At 41.9% G+C, this 20,287-nt stretch overlaps 2 protein-coding genes across 2 annotated transcripts in view; one reads left to right on the forward strand and one right to left on the reverse strand.

The window, feature by feature from the left end:
* Positions 1-3,193: 3,193 nt before the first annotated feature.
* Positions 3,194-6,416, forward strand: LOC110496636 (BET1 homolog). The gene is made up of 4 exons (XM_021572652.2): positions 3,194-3,396; positions 3,684-3,790; positions 3,884-3,940; positions 5,588-6,416. Exons 1-4 carry the CDS (start codon positions 3,378-3,380, stop codon positions 5,741-5,743), a joined length of 339 nt encoding a protein of 112 aa, XP_021428327.1. The 5' UTR covers positions 3,194-3,377; the 3' UTR covers positions 5,744-6,416.
* Positions 6,417-6,482: 66 nt separating this feature from the next.
* zgc:85777 (acyl-CoA/acyl-ACP dehydrogenase) overlaps positions 6,483-20,287 on the reverse strand; it is a 48,439-nt gene continuing 34,634 nt past the window's right edge. The window contains exons 3-9 of the mRNA XM_036953413.1: positions 16,533-16,662; positions 15,766-15,872; positions 12,894-13,061; positions 12,160-12,333; positions 10,621-10,782; positions 9,298-9,448; positions 6,483-7,101 (exon numbers count right to left, since the gene is read on the reverse strand). Coding sequence (XP_036809308.1) covers positions 7,011-7,101; positions 9,298-9,448; positions 10,621-10,782; positions 12,160-12,333; positions 12,894-13,061; positions 15,766-15,872; positions 16,533-16,662 — 983 coding nt within the window. The 3' untranslated portion in view covers positions 6,483-7,010. The remainder of the gene's footprint in view (positions 7,102-9,297; positions 9,449-10,620; positions 10,783-12,159; positions 12,334-12,893; positions 13,062-15,765; positions 15,873-16,532; positions 16,663-20,287) is intronic.

The raw sequence follows: 20,287 nt of genomic DNA on the forward strand, positions 1-20,287 counted from the left end.
TGAAAAATGTGACCTCCATGCTTCCTCTGTGTCTTTACTGGGTTACATTATTGCACAGGGACGGTTAAGCATGGATCCTGCCAAGGTCAGGGCAGTCAGAGTGGCCTGCGCCCTGAAACCTGAATGAAGCAGCTACAGTGTTTCCTGTGGGTTTGCAATTTTTTACAGACGATTCATCCGCAACTACAGCCGTCTGGCAGCACCTCTCACCACTCTCACATCCACCTCCACTCCGTTACACTGAACCCCTGAAGCAGAATTCCTGGAACTTGAGCACCGCTTCACCTCCGCTCCAGTCCTCACTCAGCCAGACCCAGAACTCCAGTTCATTGTGGAGGTGGATTCTTCCGACACCGGGGTAGGTGCTGTTCTGTCCCAACGTTCCCCCTCTGATCAGAAGCTCCACCCATGTGAATTATTTTCCCGTAAGCTCTCACCTGCAGAGAATTGTTTACATCAGTAACTCCTGGCAGTGAAGCTAGCTCTTGAGGCATCACTGGCTGGAGGGTTCTATTCTCCCCTTCATCATGTGGATGGACCACAAAAACCTGTCCTACATCCAGACCACCAAGTGTCTGAATTCCCGGCAAGCCAGGTGGGCATTGTTGTTCGGGAGATTCAACTTCATACTCACTTATCGCCCCGGTTCTAGGAATACCAAGCCTGACACCCTCGCCTGCCAGTTAACCGCCAACAACACTGGTTCTGAGCCAGAAGCCATTGTGCCATCCACCTGCATCGTTGCCGCCGTCTCCTGGGAGATCGAGTCCCGCATTCGCCAGAATCAGCAGAGCCTGTCTGACCCCGGGAATGGTCCTAGAAATGATTTGTTTGTTCCAGATTCAGTTCGCTCTGATGTTCTTCAGTGGGCCCATTCTATTCACCTGACCTGTCATCCGGGTATGAACCGGACCCTCGCCCTCCATCAGCGCTTTTGGTGGTCCACCATGGAGAGAGATGTCAAGGAGTTTGTCTCAGCCTGCTCGGTCTGTGCCTGGAATAAGACCTCCACTAAACCGGCCTGCTTTGCCCTCTTCCCATACCCAGTCACCTCTGGTCACACATAGCTCTGGACTTTGTCACTGGCCTTCCCCCATCCAACTGTAACTCAGTCATCCTCACCATCATTTACAGATTTTCCAAAGCAGCTCACTTCATTCCCCTCTCCAAGCTTCCGTCCTCTAGGGAGACTGCGGACCTGCTGGTGTCCCATGTGTTTCGTCTGCATGGCATTCCTACTGACATCATTTCCGACAGAAGTCCTCCCAGTTCACATCTCAGGTATGGAGATCCTTCTGTTCAGCACTGGGTATCAATGTCAGTCTTTCATCTGGATATCACCCCCAGATCAACGGCCAGACCGAACGGACCAACCAGATGGAGACTGCCCACAACACCCTAACCAACACCTCGTCAGGTATGTCACCCTTCGAGTGTGCTCTGGGTTATCAACTCCCCTTATTCCCCACCCAAGAGGTTGTAGTGGCAGTTCTCAGTCCATGACCATATGCTCCGTTGTCATCGCACCTGGAAGAAGGCCCGGGCTGTCCTTCCTGTACCCCATGTATATATCAAAGTTATCATTACTCATTGTGTATTATTACATGTTTTACTTTTCTATTATTTCTACATTTTCTTTCTCTCTGCATTGTTGGGAAGTGCCTGTAAAGGCTGAGTTCAGCATCTAGGCGAACTGAACGAGTGTGCTCACATACAAAGCATTCGGAAAGTATTCAGACCCCTTCCCTTTTTCCACATTTTGTTACGTTACAGCCTTATTCTAAAATTGATTAAATTGTTTTTTCCCCCTTAAATCTACACACAATACCCAATTGTGACAAGGCAAAAACAGGTTTTTAGAAATGTTTGCTAATTTACTAAAAATAAAAAACAGAAATACCTTATTTACATAACTATTCAGACCCTTTGCTATGAGACTTGAAATTGAGCTCAGGTGCATCCTGTTTACGTTGATCATCCTTGAGATGTTTCTACAACTTTATTGGAGTCCACCTGTGGTAAATTCAATTCAATTTGGAAAGGCACACAGCTGTTTATATAGAGTCCCACAGTTGACAGTGCATGTCAGAGCAAGAACCAAGCCATGAGGTCGAAGGAATTGTCTGTGGAGCTCAGAGCTCAAGGGCATAAGGCGAGGGTAAGTGGATGAGGGTGTGTCTTTTATGTGTTGGACCGCAGCCTAAATCTTCAAGTATCATCCTATTATACATTATTTTCCTCGCTACACCTAGAATATTTTACGGCATTTCAATTATATATCACCAATTCACTATCTCGGTACTCTAGATAGGTCTAATAAATCAGAGGAAAGATAACTATGTCTTCTTCATCAGTGTTTGTTTGTCCTTCAATATGTAGCCTAGTACATGCCTTCCCGTCCTTTGAGGTTTACGCATGTAATTACATCCCCTCTGTTACATGCTCTCTCCACTTCATGTCATCCCTTACTAATGGAAGGGGGAGCCCATAGTTGGATAGTGGAACTCTAAATGTGATATTAATCAGGAGAGGATTATAGGAGGAAATGGGCTAATACTTCCTCATCTGTCATCATGCCTTACACCACAGTTACAGATCATATTGCCAAGAACGGACATTACTTTCCTCTTTGGTATTGCATGCCCCCATGTATGAGGGAGATGGGAGAGGTAGAAAACAAATACTTTGAAACTTGCTGAATAGCCTATTAAAGTTATCTTTGTTCTGTTTGCCAAATTGCCAAGCAGACTAATCATGAGTGTACAGGTGATTTTATATTTTGTATGATCAATGGCAGCAACCTGGAATGGTTGTAATCACCATACTTATTACACATCTTTGGGTTTTGTAAGCTTACCTATGGCTGTGTTAACACAGGCAGCCCAACTCTGATATTTTTTCCACTAATTGGTCTGTTGAGCAATCACATCAGATCTTTTCACATCAGAGCTTTTTGAAATATGATCGGATTAGTCAAAAAAACAATTACTGAAAAATAGACCGAATTGACCTGCCTTTCTAAACGCAGCCTATGATGCCCCATTGTACATTTGAAATGAAATCCGCTGCACTCCCTGTGATGAACGATTGATTGGCGATGGCAATTAATTCGATATTTTGTTGCCATTGCTCTGGGGTGAGTTGAGCTAGCTATTCAAAATGTAACCAAAACCTCGAAGTAACTTGACCCAGGCGGTGAGTGGGCGGAGTCATCCATGTAAACATTTGTCTTATCAGGTTTCCGTACGATGTCGTGGCGTTTGCTCTTCTGCTGAATTCGTGTTGCTAGCTAGCTATCTACATCAACAACACCACTGCTTTGATACACATTATCACCTAAGTGTTACAGTTAGGATCTTTTTATTGAATAAATCAAAATGAGACGAGCAGGTTTGGGTAAGACTCATGCCCCCACCCCAGTTTTAAATAGAGGACGTTCATTCAATAGCTAAAGTTAGCAGTCTGGTTAGCTAGCTAACAGTATACATTTGAACGAAATAAAGCCTCTGTATCTAGCTAACTTTACTACATCAGGACAACATTAGCTATAACTAGCGAACTGTCTTAGCTTGATAATCATGTTACCTACAGGCCTTCATAGATAGGTAACGTTTGCTAAGGAAATACGTTTATTGTTAGTTAGCGACCCAGTCAGCTCATTGGGTTTGTTCATTGTGTCACAGGCGAAGGAGGACCTGAAAATTATGTGGCCAGTGGATACAGCGCGTACGAAGAGGAAAATGAACACTTACAAGAGGGTCTGAGAGCCAAAGTCAGCGCCTTGAAGCATGTTAGTATTTCGTGTTCACAGAGTTCTCCAGTAACTGTCTCATGTTGTTATTCATTCCTTTGGTAACACGACGTAATGTTTGTCTTGCTACAGCTGTCAATAGATATCGGAACAGAAGTGAAATACCAGAAAAACATGTTGGACGATATGGTAAGCAAGTGACATGTTCAGTCATGCGTATATAGGCTACTAGGGTTTGGCCCCATAGCTAGCTATATGATTAAATTTAAGATTGTGGTATTTAACATTGACGATATATCGTGAAATACAAGACGATATATGGTGATGTGCAAGACTATTCGAACTTGACAAATCAAAACTGTGCAGTTTTATCAGTTAGGCTGTATCAGTGTCTAAATGAATGAACTAATGCTTATTTTTGCCACATTATTTAATGAGAATGGGACTACTGTATAATATTGTAAATAAACACAAATTGCACAGTGGAACGATTGTCATTAAAGACGCAAAACGATTATCATATTTTGCAATATTTTAGTAGCATATTGTAGAAGAGGTTTGGAGAGAATAGGTCTCCCCAAATATTACCCACTCCTATAGGTTACTCAACATAATTACTCAACTCAAGAAGCATTCACACAAATCTCCTTTATCTATACCCTCTTCTACCAGATTGCACAATCCATTAACATCTTAGTTGGCATCCATAACAGGTCACAATATTGCTCAACAGATAGGCTATAGGGTAAAACCATATGAGTTCAACCACTTTTTGACAGCATCCCTTTAGAGTTGAACAAAACCTTCCATATAATTTGCCCGTTGTAGAAGTGCTCAGAAAGTTACTTTTTGGACCTGAATGTTTTGGCATTCAAAAGTTGACCCATTTTGCATACCATACTATCATGAGACATCCATGTCTTCATCACTGCAAAAGATAAAGTTGAGTTTGCTGCAATTTAAGTGTATAAACAGGTTTGTGAAACTACTTATTTATACAAAATAAATAAAAAAAATGGAAGTGTTATTTTAACTTAACGTCAATTATATAAATTTTATTTTTTTAACTCTTTCATATTCGCACGTTGTAACTTAGACCTTACTTTACATCTGAGGTTTTTGTGTTGTACGCCCGCCATCAGTTGACACATGCTCTTGAATACAGAGTGGGTGACGTTTCAACTTCTAACTACTACCACAAAGATGGCCGTCGGTCCACCCACTGTAGGATGTTAACTTAAATGGTCATGTCTACTCTATTTATATGATTTGAATCGGTTTCCTATGGAGGATTGACAGTATAATTTCAAACAGATATTCCCATTCAAGTCAACATTCCCTGATTTGTGGACATTTTATAAGCCAAAACGTGACACCCAGCCTGTAGAGCATGTTGTCTCAACCAATGGCGGGAACAACACACAACCTCAGATGTAAAATAGGGTCTAAGCTACAGCATATGCTAATATGAAGGGGGAAAATTTGGAGTTCGAGTTTAGATAATTGACGTTTAAGGTTAAATTACGTTAAACTTTTTTTTCAGGAAATGTAAAAAATTGACCGCTGTTTCTCAACCATTTATATTTTCCAGTGATGAAGACACGGATGTTTCATGTTATGCAGAATATAACTTTTAGCGCTTGAATGTTTTGGCACTTTCTGAGCACTTCTACAATGGACAAATATGTATGGAAAGGTTCGTTCGATTCATAAAGGGTGCTGTCAAAGTGATTGAATTCAAATGGATTTACCTTATTACACATTTCAGAGCAATTCAAATCACGATGGCAAAACATGTCACTGGATGTATTGTTTTGTTATTTTTCCTACTAACAGGACTCAGACTTTGACTCAACGGGAGGTTTGCTGGGGGCCACCATAGGGAGAGTGAAGCAGCTTTCCAGGGGAAGCCAGACCAAGCTCCTGTGCTACATGCTGTTCTTCTGCTTCTTGGTCTTCACCATCCTTTACTGGTTTATCAAACTGAGGTGATGTGTTACAGGAGGCCCCGGCATTTCCCTCCCTGCCTCGTGTTTCCTTTCCCGGTCTGTGTCATGCGTGCACCTCTGCATCAGAAGACCAGGATGATGACAATGAGACTGTAAGAATGTGCTTAATGTTTGAGAAGACTCCCCCTAAATCATCAATGACAATGTGCAATAGGGAATAATAAAAAATGTCTGTTAATTTTAGACAACCCTGATGGAATGAGTAGACACTGCCATACGTTTGTAATGAAACACTTTCGTACAGAGTCCCTTAACGATGATGCATATAAGTTGATGTACAGGATGAGTGATCTATTGCATCAACAAATCTGGCAAGGCTAAGCAGTAACATGTGTTACACAGGCAGCCCAATTCTGATCTTTTTCCCCAATCACATTTTTCAGAGCTGATTAGTGAAAAAAGATTGGAATTGGGTTCACTGTCAGAGGTTGCTTGATCCAATGTGAGACTGATTTAACATTTGATCAATAGTGTCCAACAATTGAGTTCCACTATAAACAAACATCTTGTTTTTGTTTTGAGGAATAAATTAGGGTGTGCGCTCACTTCAAACATTTCCTGTCCCATCTACAGAGACTGTTCATCTCCACTGCACACTGTTCTCCCGGTAACTGATGTAAAATGTTTTATATGTAAATAAACATGGATGTTTTGGATTTGACGCTCCAGAGAGTTTGATTCTTTTCTCAACAATTGTTTTTCAGGAAGTCACAAAAGATTGAGGTATATAGCGCTTCATTTATTTTACACTACGGTACATACTATTCATTGTATTCCTAAGACTATCTACAGAAACTTGATCTTAGATTGATTACAAATCCCCTCCACAATACACAAACAAATTCACAACTACTGTAGGACCGCAGTTTTCAAATGTCATAAAGAAATTAATGGAACGAAATCTTAGGCATGTTTCCCCAGAAAGAAACATGGAGGCACTATTTGAAAAACATTCCTGACTGGCCCTGTAGTACAGTACATGCATTCTCATAAGGTAAGTGCAACACAGCGGTTAAATTGATTAACAAATTAAAATCTTAAACTGCAATTCTGATGTGTTCATTAAATACCAGAAAATGGTTCTGTTCCTTCTGGAACTCCCCTTCATGGACTGGATAGGTGTAAGCAATATGGCATAAACTAAGAGGTATCACTTCCACCTATCCAGTCATTATAGAGAAACATAGGAATGGGAACAATGTTCTGGATTGAGGTGCAGCACAAGGGAAAGCCATACTGGCACTGTGACATCACTTCTTGGGTAGGGTGTCCATGTACTTGCAGATGATCGACAGCATGACCTCATCAGCGCCTCCTCCAATGGACAGTAACCTGGCGTCTCTTAAGTATTTAAACAAGACAAAAAAGAAAACTGACAAATGAACACAGCTCATTCAATGACAGCTATTACCTCGGCCGCATTCTTAAAAACCATGAAACCCACATGAATTTTGTGCGACAATAGGGACTCGTTTCTGATTAGATGCTTGAATTAGGTTTAATTTCTTGAGCAAAATTACCAATCTGAATATCCAGAATGTTTGTGGAATTAACTAGTATTGAAAGTCAACTCTTTGCAGTGAAAAAACTGCACCGTTGCATAACTGTATTGACTCAACTGGCTATGAACTTACCGTACATGAATATCCTCCTTAAACTATCCATCTGCATATACATAGTATTTGTATATAGCAAGGTTCTGTGGATGTGATGAAACAGAGACCTTTTAACTGACCCATACAGTGGCATTAAGACCTGCCCTTTGACCCCCAGATGCCAGATCATAATATGTCTCAAATAGCACCCTATTCCCTATATAGTTCACTACTTTTAACCAGGGCCCATCAGGCTCTGGCCAAAGTAGTGGACTAATAAGGAGCCATTTGGGATGCAGACCATCTAATGTCTTCATTTGCCACGCCACTGGGTGTCACTGTAATTAGACTACAGTAGTATCAACCGTGGTTGATTAGTGTACTACTACTGTAAGAATGGCATCATCTGATCAGTGAAAGGACAACATATATACCAGTGGGTTAAATAAACTCCTTTTGAGTTTGCAAATACTTTATTTGCACATCTCCTTATAATACACTAAACAAAACCTTAAACGCAACATGTAAAGTGTTGGTCCGGTGTTTCATGAGCTGAAATAAAAGAGCCCAGAAATGTTCCATACGCACAAAAAGCTTATTTCTTTCAAATGTTGTGCACAAATTTGTTTACATCCCTGTTAGTGAGCATTTCTCCTTTGCAAAGATAATCTGTCCACCTGACAGGTGTGCCATATCAAGAAGCTGATTAAACAGCATGATCATTAAACAGTTGCACCTTGTGCTGGGAACAATAAAAGGCCACTAAAATGTGCAGTTTTGTCACAACACAATGCCACAGATGTCTCACGTTTTGAGGGAGCATGCAATTGGCATGCTGACTGCAGGAATGTCCACCAGAGTTGTTGCCATATCATTTAATGTTCATTTCTCTACCATAAGCCGCCTTCAATGTTGTTTTAGAGAATTTGGCAGTATGTTCAACAGGCCTCACAAACGCAGACCACGTGTATGGTGTTGTGTGGATGAGCGGTTTGCTGATGTCAACGTTGTAAACAGAATGCCCCATGGTGGCTGTGTGGTTATGGCATGGGAAGGCCTAAGCTACGGACAACGAACACAATTGCATTTTATCAATGGCAATTTGAATGCACAGAGATACTGTGATGAGATCCTGAGGCCCGTTGTCATGCCATTCATCTGCCCCCATCACCTCATGTTTCAGCATGATAATGCACGTCCCCATGTCGCAAGGATCTGTACACAATTACTGGAAGCTGAAAATGTCCCAGTTCTTCCATTGCCTGTATACTCACCAGACATGTCACTCATTAAAGCATGTTTGGGATGCTCTGGAACGACATGTACAATAGTGCGTTCCAGTTCCCACCAATATCCAGCAACTTCGCACAGCCATTTAAGAGGAGTGGGACAACATTCCACAATCAACAGCCTGATCAACTCTATGTGAAGGAGATGTGTCGCGCTGCATGAGGAAAAGGGTGGTCACAGCAGATACTGACTGGTTTTCTGATCAACACCCCTACCTTAAAAAAAAGAAGGTATCTGTGACCAACAGATGCATATCTGTATTCCCAGTCATATGAAATCCATAGATTAGGGCCTAATGAATTTATTTCAATTGACTGATTTCATTATATGAACTGTAACTCAGTAAAATCTTTGAAATTGTTGCATGTTGCGTTTACATTTTTGTTAAGTATATTTTATACATGAATAAATATATGAATGAATGATAAAATATACATTATATAAAGTTCATGAATAGTTAGCAAACTAAATATTTAGTAATGTTTATGACAAGTTTATAAGCAGAACTTGTAACCTTCACAATGTGTCGCAGAGTTTATTCAGTGCTTTAACGAAGGAGCGTGCTCCAAAACACATCTGCAATAAACATCACTGAAAGGAACTAAGCTGCTGACCTGAACCTCCTTTTAGGAGTTTCTTCTTCTCCACTCACCTGTAAAACCTGCTGACCAGGACATCGCTGGTGAAGCCCATCCCTCCCCAGTACTGCAGGCAGCTGTCCCCCACCTCCCTGGATAGACGGCCTGCCTTCAGCTTAGCCATGGACGCCAGCTTAGTCACATCGTTGCCCTTGATGTACAGAGCTGGAAATGGGAGACAGGGAAGAGGTTGATGCCAAGATTTAGGACGTGTTTCACTCAAGTCCTAAACTGATATTACTTACTGATATCATTGGCATTGATCTTTAATGTCAGATCAGTTCAGAGGAAGGAATGGGAGAATTGGGACATGGACAGTGTCTATTTGTGCCAAACAGATGCCTCTAGTCCCTATCTAATGAAGCAATTAACAGCTGCACTAGTGCATTGAAGCTACTGTCTGGTAAAGTGGTTGAGCATTAGCTAAAGCCCCTCAATGGCCATGGAACCCGGCCAACAGCCAGATGTGTCCAGTCTCCTGACAATGACCATTATTAGATGATGTGTTGTGTTACTGGCCTAGATTTTAACGTTTACAGCTTATTATTATGAATCATACATAGGCTGCACTTAACTGATTGTTTTTATCTGGCAGTGTTGGAGAGTAGTGAACTACATGTAGTTCAACTAGTAACTTAACTACATTTTGCAGTAGCTTGGTGGTAGTTCTAAATTCTAATCTTCGTATTGTTTTTAGTGTTAGTTACTTTTTTTGCCATGCAGCGTTGCAGCTAACTACTGGAATTACACACTACTGTTTCTGCCAAAATAATAGAAAATATGGGAACAGTAGGCAAAAATGTTCTTTCTTTTTCTGGCATCAGACCTTCCCAATTCACACTTGAAACATTCTGTTAACATCTGACTCCAAAGTGACCTGTTCTTGCAATTTGTAGTCGATTATATTTCATATATATAAATATATGATTATTTGTCACAAAGTATGTTGTGAACTACTTATTCTAAATACCTTAAGTTAAGTAAACAATATTTTTCTTAAGGGTAGTTTTAGTTTAGCTTTCCTTCTTCCAGTGTGAAGTAATTGATAGCATGGTAAACTGTATTTTCAGAGTAGCTTCCCTAACACATATCTGGTTGCTATCTGTTTTATTTCCAGTGTTTATGTTTGATGTCTTTAATGTATCCACAAGGCCAAGCTGCAAACAACATTTCCCCATAGAAATCAGTACAGGTGTTAGTACCAAATAGCACCATAGTCCCTATGTAGTGCACTACATTGACCATTGCTCTTGGGGCCCTGGTGAAAAGTAATGCACCACATAGGGAATGGAGTGACATTTGGGATGCAGACATGATCTTATCTTGAGTAGACCCACCTGTGGAGCGATGGAGGAGGGAACGCAGCAGCTCGATCTCTGTCTCCAGCTCAGCCAGTCTGAAGTGGACTGACTGGTGGTAGAGAACAGGCATCTTGAAGATCTTCCTCTGTCTGGTGTACTGAATGGTCTCCTGGATGATGTTGTCCATCATGGTTAGAACTGAAGGGGAAATAAACAATAGTATAGAGAATTATTTTTTTTACAAGCAAACGTCAAGTTCGAGTTATGTGTAACTGCGCAACCCCATACCAACAAGCTCTGTAGTAGCAGGATAGCTAACGCTAAAGTCTGAACCTTCACAAACTCAACAGTGAGTGAGTGATGACCATGAAAACATGCAAGACTGATGGCTATACTTATGTTTAACAAATATATTATTCTTCTTGCTTTATCTAGCTCTGTTTGTGATATTTTACCTTGGCTGGCTGGCTGGCTTGCTAGGTAATCAATCTATGATAACATCTGAGATGACCATCTGAATATGTGTTTGTTTACTTGCATGAGCTGCATTTGAAGTTGTGTGTGATCGCATCCACTGCTACATTAACAAAGAGCTTTCTGATTCCGAACTGCACGTGCAACTTTTCATGCCGTGGCAGAGAAATGGCTCTATATAGATGCTGTTTGTCGTTTGTGTTACAGAGGGTGGAATGGGCAGGGGCTGTGAACTATTTGCTGTGTGGGGAAGTTTATGTCCTTTTTTTTTTGCACCTCAAAGGGTATCACTAGTTTAACTTGGAAGTGGGTGGATGATACAAGCTGATGGAGTCATATAGTTATTCATCAGTGTGGGTATGTGTATCTGTGTGTGTGTTTGTGTGACGACCCCAGGAAGAGTAGCTGCTGCTTTCGCAACAGCTAATGGGGATCCTAATAAAATACAACAACTGTAACGGTTGTAACGGTTACGCAGCGTGGTTTCTATTCATGGTTCTTTAATAAAGACTCTACACATGAACAAACTAACAAAACAAGAACCGTGCAAACCCAAAACAGCCCTATCTGGTGCAAACACAGAGACAGGAACAATCACCCACAAATCCCAACACCAAACAGGCTACCTAAATATGGTTCCCAATCAGAGACAATGACTAACACCTGCCTCTGATTGAGAACCATATCAGGCCAAACACAGAAACAGACAAACTAGACACACAACATAGAATGCCCACTCAGATCACACCCTGACCAAACAAAACATAGAAACATACAAAGCAAACTATGGTCAGGGTGTGACAACAACAAAAATACCAAAAAGGCTAACAACCTACTCAGACTGACTGTTATCAAGCCCAGACTAAATTAACTGGGATATAACAAGCAGGAAGCTTTCAAGAACTTCCCGTCACCATCAATGAGATATTCCATCTTATTTATTTGCTAAAGACCTTTTATTTACACTGGCTGACATGCAGAAACCCCTTTGAATGACTCATGATAAAAAAACAAAATGTGTTTCAAGTCTTTGGGCTACAGAAATTCTTTGGGCGAGGGAGAGAGGAAGGGAACAGGACGGAATAGGAGAGGTGTGCTTACTGTTGCCACACGCCCAAAGTCTCTCTTCCTGGAATTGAAGCATTTGATAAGTGAAGCCCATCCCCTCCTGACCAATGAGGTTCTTGCAAGGCACGCGCACGTCATCAAAGAAGACCTCTGCTGTGTCAGATGACCTCATCCCCATCTTGTCGATCTTGCGGGCGATGTGAACCCCTGTGAAGGACAGCAAAGAGAGGCGTCATCATGTGTGTCTTAGCTGGGATACCAGAGGCCATCCGGTAGCTCCCTAATGGAGTCTTAACAAATTATAACAATGTCTGGAGATTATAATAATCCCTTGATCTTGGATATTGGCTTCTGCACAGAACACTGAAAATGTTGTGAGTAATCAGAGGTATTACTAAAATGTGAATATAAATGTAATCATCTATACTTGATAGATCCCAACTTGAGATCGGCTTAATGCATGTATCGATGTGAGATGGAGAGCAGCAGGTAGCCTAGCGGTTAAGAGCATTCGGCCAGTAACAGAAAGGTTGCTTTGGTCGAATCCCAGAGCCGACTAGGTGAAAAGTCGATGTGCCCTTGAGCAAGGCACTTAACCTTAAAATGGGAGCTTAGCACAAATTCTAACAGAATCTCAAATTAGGATTTGGCCCTCAACAAATAGCCCGCTTTCAATTTCAGAACATAAGGTCAATAACTGGAGATGAAGCTATTGACGATTGGAGAGTTTTTGTAGACTAAGTACTGTATATATAATTGTGTCTCACCAGGAGAGTTCATAGGCAGACAGATGAGGGACTTGTTCTTGTGAGACGGACCGTCACTGGTGTTGGCCAGGAGACACATCCAGTCAGCCTGGGTGCCGTTAGTGGTCCACATCTTACCACCGTTCACCACATACTCATCCCCTTCACGCACCGCGTTCGTCTTGATGGCTGAGAGAGAAAAAAAATATGACTTTTTCTATAGAACAACCTTTTCCAAACAACTGTGGCCCACCCCTGTCTTAACACACAGCCCAAAATGAATCACACTATGGGGAACACTGCTGTAGTTAAGAGATACCATTTCCATGAGGACAGATCTATAGTATAAAAAATATCCAGAAATGTTCCATACGCACAAAAAGGGTATTTATCTCAAATGTTGTGCGCAAGTTTGTTTACATCCCTCTTAGTGAGCATTTCTCCTTTGCCAAGATAATCCATCCACCTGCCCGGTGTGGCATATCAAGAAGCTGATTAAACAGCATGATCATTACACAGGTGTACCTTGTGCTGGGTACAATAAAAGGACACACTAAAATTTGCAGTTTTGTCACACAACACAATGCCACAGATGTCTACATTTTGAGGGAACACGCAATTGGCAGGATTGCAGGAATGTCCACCAGAGTTGTTGCCAGAGAATTGAATGTTAATTTCTCTACCATAAGCTGCCTCCAACATCGTTTTAGAGAATTTGGCAGTACGCCTAACCGGCCTCACAACCGCAGACCACGTGTAGCCATGCAAGCCCAGGGCCTCCACATCGGATTCTTCACCTGCAGGATCATCTGAGACCAGCCACTCGGACAGCTGATGAAACTGAGAAGTATTTCTGTCTGTCTGTAATAAAGCCCTTTTGTGGGGAAAAACACATTCTGATTGGCTGGGCCTGGCTCTCCAGTGGGTGGGCCTATGCCCTCCCAGACCCACCCATGGCTGTGCACTTGCTCAGTCATGTGAAATCCATAGATTAGGGCCTAATGAATGTATTTCAATTGACTGATTTCCTCATATGAACTGTAACTCAGTAAAATGGTTGAAATTGTTGTATGCTGCATTTATATTTTTGTTCAATATAGATTCAACCGCGGGAAGATTTCTTCTTGAGCGGATGGTCAGCGTGCCAGAACATAATTACAAATATTTTGTAGACTGCAAATTGACAGCAAGAAGCCCAAACATATTTAATATTTGACTAAAACATTTCAAACCCTGCTTACATTTGTATATGATCACATATACACTATATATACACAAAAGTATGTGGACACCCCTTCAAATTAGTGGATTCGGCTACTTCAGCCACACCTGTTGCTGACAGGTGTATAAAGTCAAGCACACAGCCATGCAATCTCCATAGACAAACATTGGCAGTAGAATGGCCTTACTGAAGAGCTTAGTGATTTGTAACGTGGCATCGTCATAGGATGCCACCTTTCCAACAAGTCAGTCTGCCCTGCTAGAGCTTCCCCTGTCGACTTTAACTGCTGTTGCAATACTTACTACTGAGTTCCAAACTCCCTCTGGAGGCAATGTCAGCATAAGAACTGTTTGTCAGGAGTGTCATTAAATGGGTTTCCATGGTCGAGCAGCCGCACACAAGCCTAAGATCACCATGCGCAATGCCAAGCGTCGGCTGGAGTGGTGTAAAGCTCGCCCCCATTGGACTCTGGAGCAGTGGAAACGTGTTCTCTGGAGGGATGAATCACGCTTCCCCTATTTGGCAGTCCGACAGACAAATCTGGGTTTGACAGATTGCCAGGCAACCTGCCCCAATGCATAGTGCCAACTGTAAAGTTTGGTGGAGGAGGAATAATGATCTGAGGCTGTTTTTCATGGTTCAGGCTAGGCCCCTTAATTCCAGTGAAGGGAAATGTTAACTCTATAGCATACCATGACATTCTAGATGATTCTGTGCTTCCAACTTTGTGGCAACAGTTTGGGGAAGGGGCTTTCCTGTTTCAGCATGACAATGCCCCCAGGCACAAAGCGAGGTCCATACAGAAATGGTTTGTTGAGATTGTAGTTGAAGAACTTGACGGGCCTGAACAGAGCCCTGACCTCAACACCCATGGGATGAATTGGAACGCCGACCGCGAGTCAGGCCTAATCGCCCAACATCAGTGCCCGACCTCACTAATGCTCTTGCAGCTGAATGGAAGCAAGTCCCCGCAGCAATGTTCCAACATCTAGTGGAAAGCCTTCCCAGAAGAGTGGAGGCTGTTACAGCAGCAAAGGGGGGACCAATTCCATATTAATGCCCATGATTTTGGAATAAGATGTTTGACGAGCAGGTGTCCACATACACTGCAATACTAAAAGTCTCTCTATTTTGCGTGGGAATACTGCTATATTGCACTTGGAACCAAATTGCTGGTGTTTTAGTCTTTATTTTATGTCCAACAATAAAAAAAATATATATATATATATTTTTCATGCTCAGTAATCTTGGGGGGACAAATGAAATCACACGCGTGCCCGCCAGTTGGGGAACCCTAGTATAGATTAACAATCGATTGGTGCCCGATTAGAGCCTGGAGTGATATTACTCTAAACAGAACAGAAATCATTCTTTATTCTCCAAATCAGTATAGGTGCACAGATAAGCATGCCTTGAAGTTCTTCCTTCTTTGAACAAGATGAAACAAGGGAGAAAAAAAAAATATATATATATTTGTTATTTTCATGCTATCATTTGCCATTAAGAGTGTTTTAATCATGCTGGTGCTCTGATGTCCCCCGCATTAGAAATAGATTGAGCATCCTTTTCCGTCCCAGATTGGTTGAGTGTTTACTGAGAATCTGCTTTAGGGATGAGAAGAAGTTAGGCTATAATAAAATACTGGTGGGATACTAAATGAAGGCAACGTACTAGCAACATCTGAGCCGGCTCCGACTTCACTCACTCCCAGACAGGCCACTTTGTCTCCCATTATGGAGGGCATCAGAAACTCCTTCTTCAGCTCTGTAGAGCCAAACCTACAGTATATGCCATTTAGCACAGTGTCACAACACACAGAGACAATGTGGTTAAAGAGCTGATCAAGTAACTGCTCTGTTAGACATCCAGTCATTGAGCTAACGCTAGTTAGCTTCTTTCAAACTGCACATAGAAACATAACAATGTAATCCATAAGTTCATCTGACCCTGGGCAAGTAGAAAAAGGGCTTAGTTGCCAAAACCTTGCACTTATTTTGCTATGTATAATGAATAGCATACATACAGCTGCTTGACTAATCATCAACATGATATATTTAAACATCTGTCAAGTATTACTTGTAGAAGCCACTAAGTCCTAGTTTTGGTTTGTTGGTGTGCATATTGAAGCGGAGATGTCAGAAGAGTGGGTTGTCTCCAAGTCTTCACAAAAGCTTGACTTTACAAGTGTTTCTTGTGTGTGTGTGTGTGTGTGTGTGTGTGGGAATCAGAGACTAATTTATGCAGTTTAGAAATTAAATTACATTGGGAAGGGGGGGGGGGGGGTTCCAAAGGGAAAAAGCTATGTGATTGTACAATTGATTGTATGTTTTTACTTTCCTCTATTAAAATATTATACAAAATAAAAATGAAATGACTTGCTTGATTGGCTCATAATGAAAATAACATGTCTATGGGCCAGATGGGTGCATATACATTACCTGGCCAGGGCAGGTGTGGCCATATCAGTCTGGACTCCGATGGCCATGGGGATGCCTCCACAGCGGATGTTACCCAGCTCCTCTGACACGGCTATACTGTAGCTGAAGTCCAGACCCAGGCCTCCATACTCTGCACAGAACACATAAACACAATGACTACCACCCTGTACCACTCACTTCTGTAATAATTAAGTGCTTTGAGAGGCTGGTAATGGCATACATTAACTCCACCATCCCATCCCCCCTAGACCCACTCCAATGTGTATACCACCCCAACAGATCCATAGATGATGCAATCTCAATTGCTCTTGACACTGCCCTCAGCCGCCTAGATAAGAGTAATACCTGCATGAGAATGCTGTTAATTTGACTACAGCTCATCGTTCAAAACCCCTCCAAGCTCATCACCAAGCTTAGAACCCTTTGCAACTGGATCTTGGACTTCCTGATGGGCCGACCCCAGCTCGTGAGGGTAGGCAACATCACCTCCGCCACGCTGACCCTTAACACAGAGGCCCCACAGGGGGGTGCGCTTAGTTCCCTCCTGTACTCCCTGTTCACCCACAACTGTGTGGCTATGCACGACTCCAACACCATTACCAAGTTCTCTGATGACACGAAGTGATAGGCCTGAGTCAGCATACAGGGAGGAGGTCAGTGACCTGGCAGTGCGGTGCCAGAGCAACAACCTCTCCCTCAACGTCAGCAATACCAAGGACCTGATTGTGGACTACAGGAAACGGGGGGCGAGCACGTCCCCATCCATAGGGCGGCAGCGGAGCAGGTAGACAGCTTCAAGTTCCTCGGTGTCCAAATCACTAGACTTAAAATGGTCCAAACACACACGCACAGTCGGGAAGAAGGCGCGACAGTACCTCTTCCCCCTCAGAAGGTTGAAAAAGTTTGGCAAAAGGTTCTACAGTCGTACCATTAAGAGCATGTTGACTGGCTGCATCACTGCTTAGTAAGGCAATAACACTGCCCTTGATGGCATTGCGCTACAGAGGTTTGTGGGGACAGTCCAGTAAATCACTGGGGCCGATCTCCCTGCCATCCAGGACATCTATATCAGGCGGTGTGATAAGAAGGCCTGGAAAATCAAAGACTCCAACCACCCAGGCCATAGATTTTCTCTGCTGCCGCATGGCAAGAGGTACCGGTGAATCAAGTCTGACACCAATAGGCTCTTGAACAGCTTCTATCCCCAAGCAATACAACAGATAAATAGCTAACAAAATAGCTACACAGACTATCTGAGTTAACCTGGCCCTACACACATACACACACTGTCACTCCAACACACACACAAACACTGACTCCATCATTTGCTCACTCACACATAATATGCACATACATTTATACTGACTCTACACACCCACTCACATACAAGCTGCAGCTACTCTGTTCTTATATCCTGTTGCCTAGTCCCATTACACATATCTACTCCAGTATCACTCCAGTATCCCTGCACATGTAAATATGGTATTGTAATGGACTTTTTAAATATTTCCTTTATATAGTATGCTTACTTAATTGCGTATTTCATATTTCCTATTCTTATTTCTTGTGTGTTTTTTTCTAGTATTACATTGTTATTGATTATTTCATTGTTGGGTTTTGAATTTGCAAGAAAGGCAATTCACTGTACGTGTGAATTGTGTACCCATTAAAACTTGAAACTTAAACACCCTCTTAAAGGGACAGTGTTCCACATTAAAACATGACATATTGGTTTCCTTACCCTGTAAGCAGTCTATGGACATGGTAAGACAGCAATCCATGCTTTTAGTTTACCTAGCCACTGTCTCCAAATGTAAACTTTTGAGCTTTTGTGGCACAAATGCAAGTCAATATCTCTTATATTAGCATTTTCTACACTTCATGTCCAAATCATCTTAAAGTAACTTTATTGTACTACATAATCAATTATATAGGATTTAGCATAACTTTAGATATCCTCGTAGCCTGGTTGCCCGGCAACCTAATAATCAAGGCTTGGAAAGTATTTCTGTGAGTTTGTGCTCAGTGACACTCCAAAAGCAGCACTAAGGTGACACAGAAAATAGAATACATTAGAAATGATTTATTTACTTGTCACTTGAATGTCAAATTGGACAATTTACATTCATCAACTAGCTTTAGTCTGCCGAATGGAACCAGACATTAATTCAATTGGAAGATAATATTCCGAAACCTTTTATCTGATTTTATCATGTTAGTTATGCACACCACAAAGCGTGACTAAACATCAGACACGGGATAAAAAGACAGACACTAATGATGACAAGGATGAATAACAAGAACATTGACACCAGAGAGTTATATTCTCTCTAGCCAGAAGGGTCAGAGTCACCTGCCAAATGGCTCTCAGAATATTGCAGCCAGGGGGAAAACTGTGGCAGGACAAGGAAAACACTGAACATAGGGGCCAAAAACCAGAGGAAAAACTAGAGGAAACAGGCACAGCTGTGTGGAGATAAATGTGTGACAGGCCTGGAACCCTGTGGACCTTATAGACAGAGGTGCGACTGAGTTTTAGCAAAACAGCCCCACGCGATAGTGGAGCGAAGGAAAGCAAACAAAACCACTGCCAGCCATAGATATCCTTACACGTATGTTTTTACAGGACGGGGGTCCACCATAGTACAACAATGACCCACCTAAAACAAACAACATTAAGGGCTTAATTAAGCCTTCCTAAGCCCTTCATAAGATCTACATCAAATCAAATTGTATCAGTCACGTGCTGAATACAATTATGCTTACTTACAAGCCCTTAACCAACAATGCAGTTCAAGAAATAGAGTTAAGAAAATATTTACAAAATAAACTAAAGTAAAAAAATAAAAATAAAAAAGTAACAAGAAAATTACATAACAATAACGAGGCTACAGTGCCTTGCGAAAGTATTCGGCCCCCTTGAACTTTGCGACCTTTTGCCACATTTCAGGCTTCAAACATAAAGATATAAAACTGTATTTTTTTGTGAAGAATCAACAACAAGTGGGACACAATCATGAAGTGGAATGACATTTATTGGATATTTCAAACTTTTTTAACAAATCAAAAACGGAAAAATTGGGCGTGCAAAATTATTCAGCCCCTTTACTTTCAGTGCAGCAAACTCTCTCCAGAAGTTCAGTGAGGATCTCTGAATGATCCAATGTTGACCTAAATGACTAATGATGATAAATACAATCCACCTGTGTGTAATCAAGTCTCCGTATAAATGCACCTGCACTGTGATAGTCTCAGAGGTCCATTAAAAGCGCAGAGAGCATCATGAAGAACAAGGAACACACCAGGCAGGTCCGAGAGACTGTTGTGAAGAAGTTAAAAGCCGGATTTGGATACAAAAAGATTTCCCAAGCTTTAAACATCCCAAGGAGCACTGTGCAAGCGATAATATTGAAATGGAAGGAGTATCAGACCACTGCCAATCTACCAAGACCTGGCCGTCCCTCTAAACTTACAGCTCATACAAGGAGAAGACTGATCAGAGATGCAGCCAAGAGGCCCATGATCACTCTGGATGAACTGCAGAGATCTACAGCTGAGGTGGGAGACTCTGTCCATAGGACAACAATCAGTCGTATATTGCACAAATCTGGCCTTTATGGAAGAGTGGCAAGAAGAAAGCCATTTCTTAAAGATATCCATAAAAAGTGTTGTTTAAAGTTTGCCACAAGCCACCTGGGAGACACACCAAACATGTGGAAGAAGGTGCTCTGGTCAGATGAAACCAAAAGTGAACT

The sequence above is a fragment of the Oncorhynchus mykiss genome, chromosome 18 (assembly GCF_013265735.2).
Source record: "Oncorhynchus mykiss isolate Arlee chromosome 18, USDA_OmykA_1.1, whole genome shotgun sequence".
NCBI lineage: Eukaryota > Metazoa > Chordata > Actinopteri > Salmoniformes > Salmonidae > Oncorhynchus > Oncorhynchus mykiss.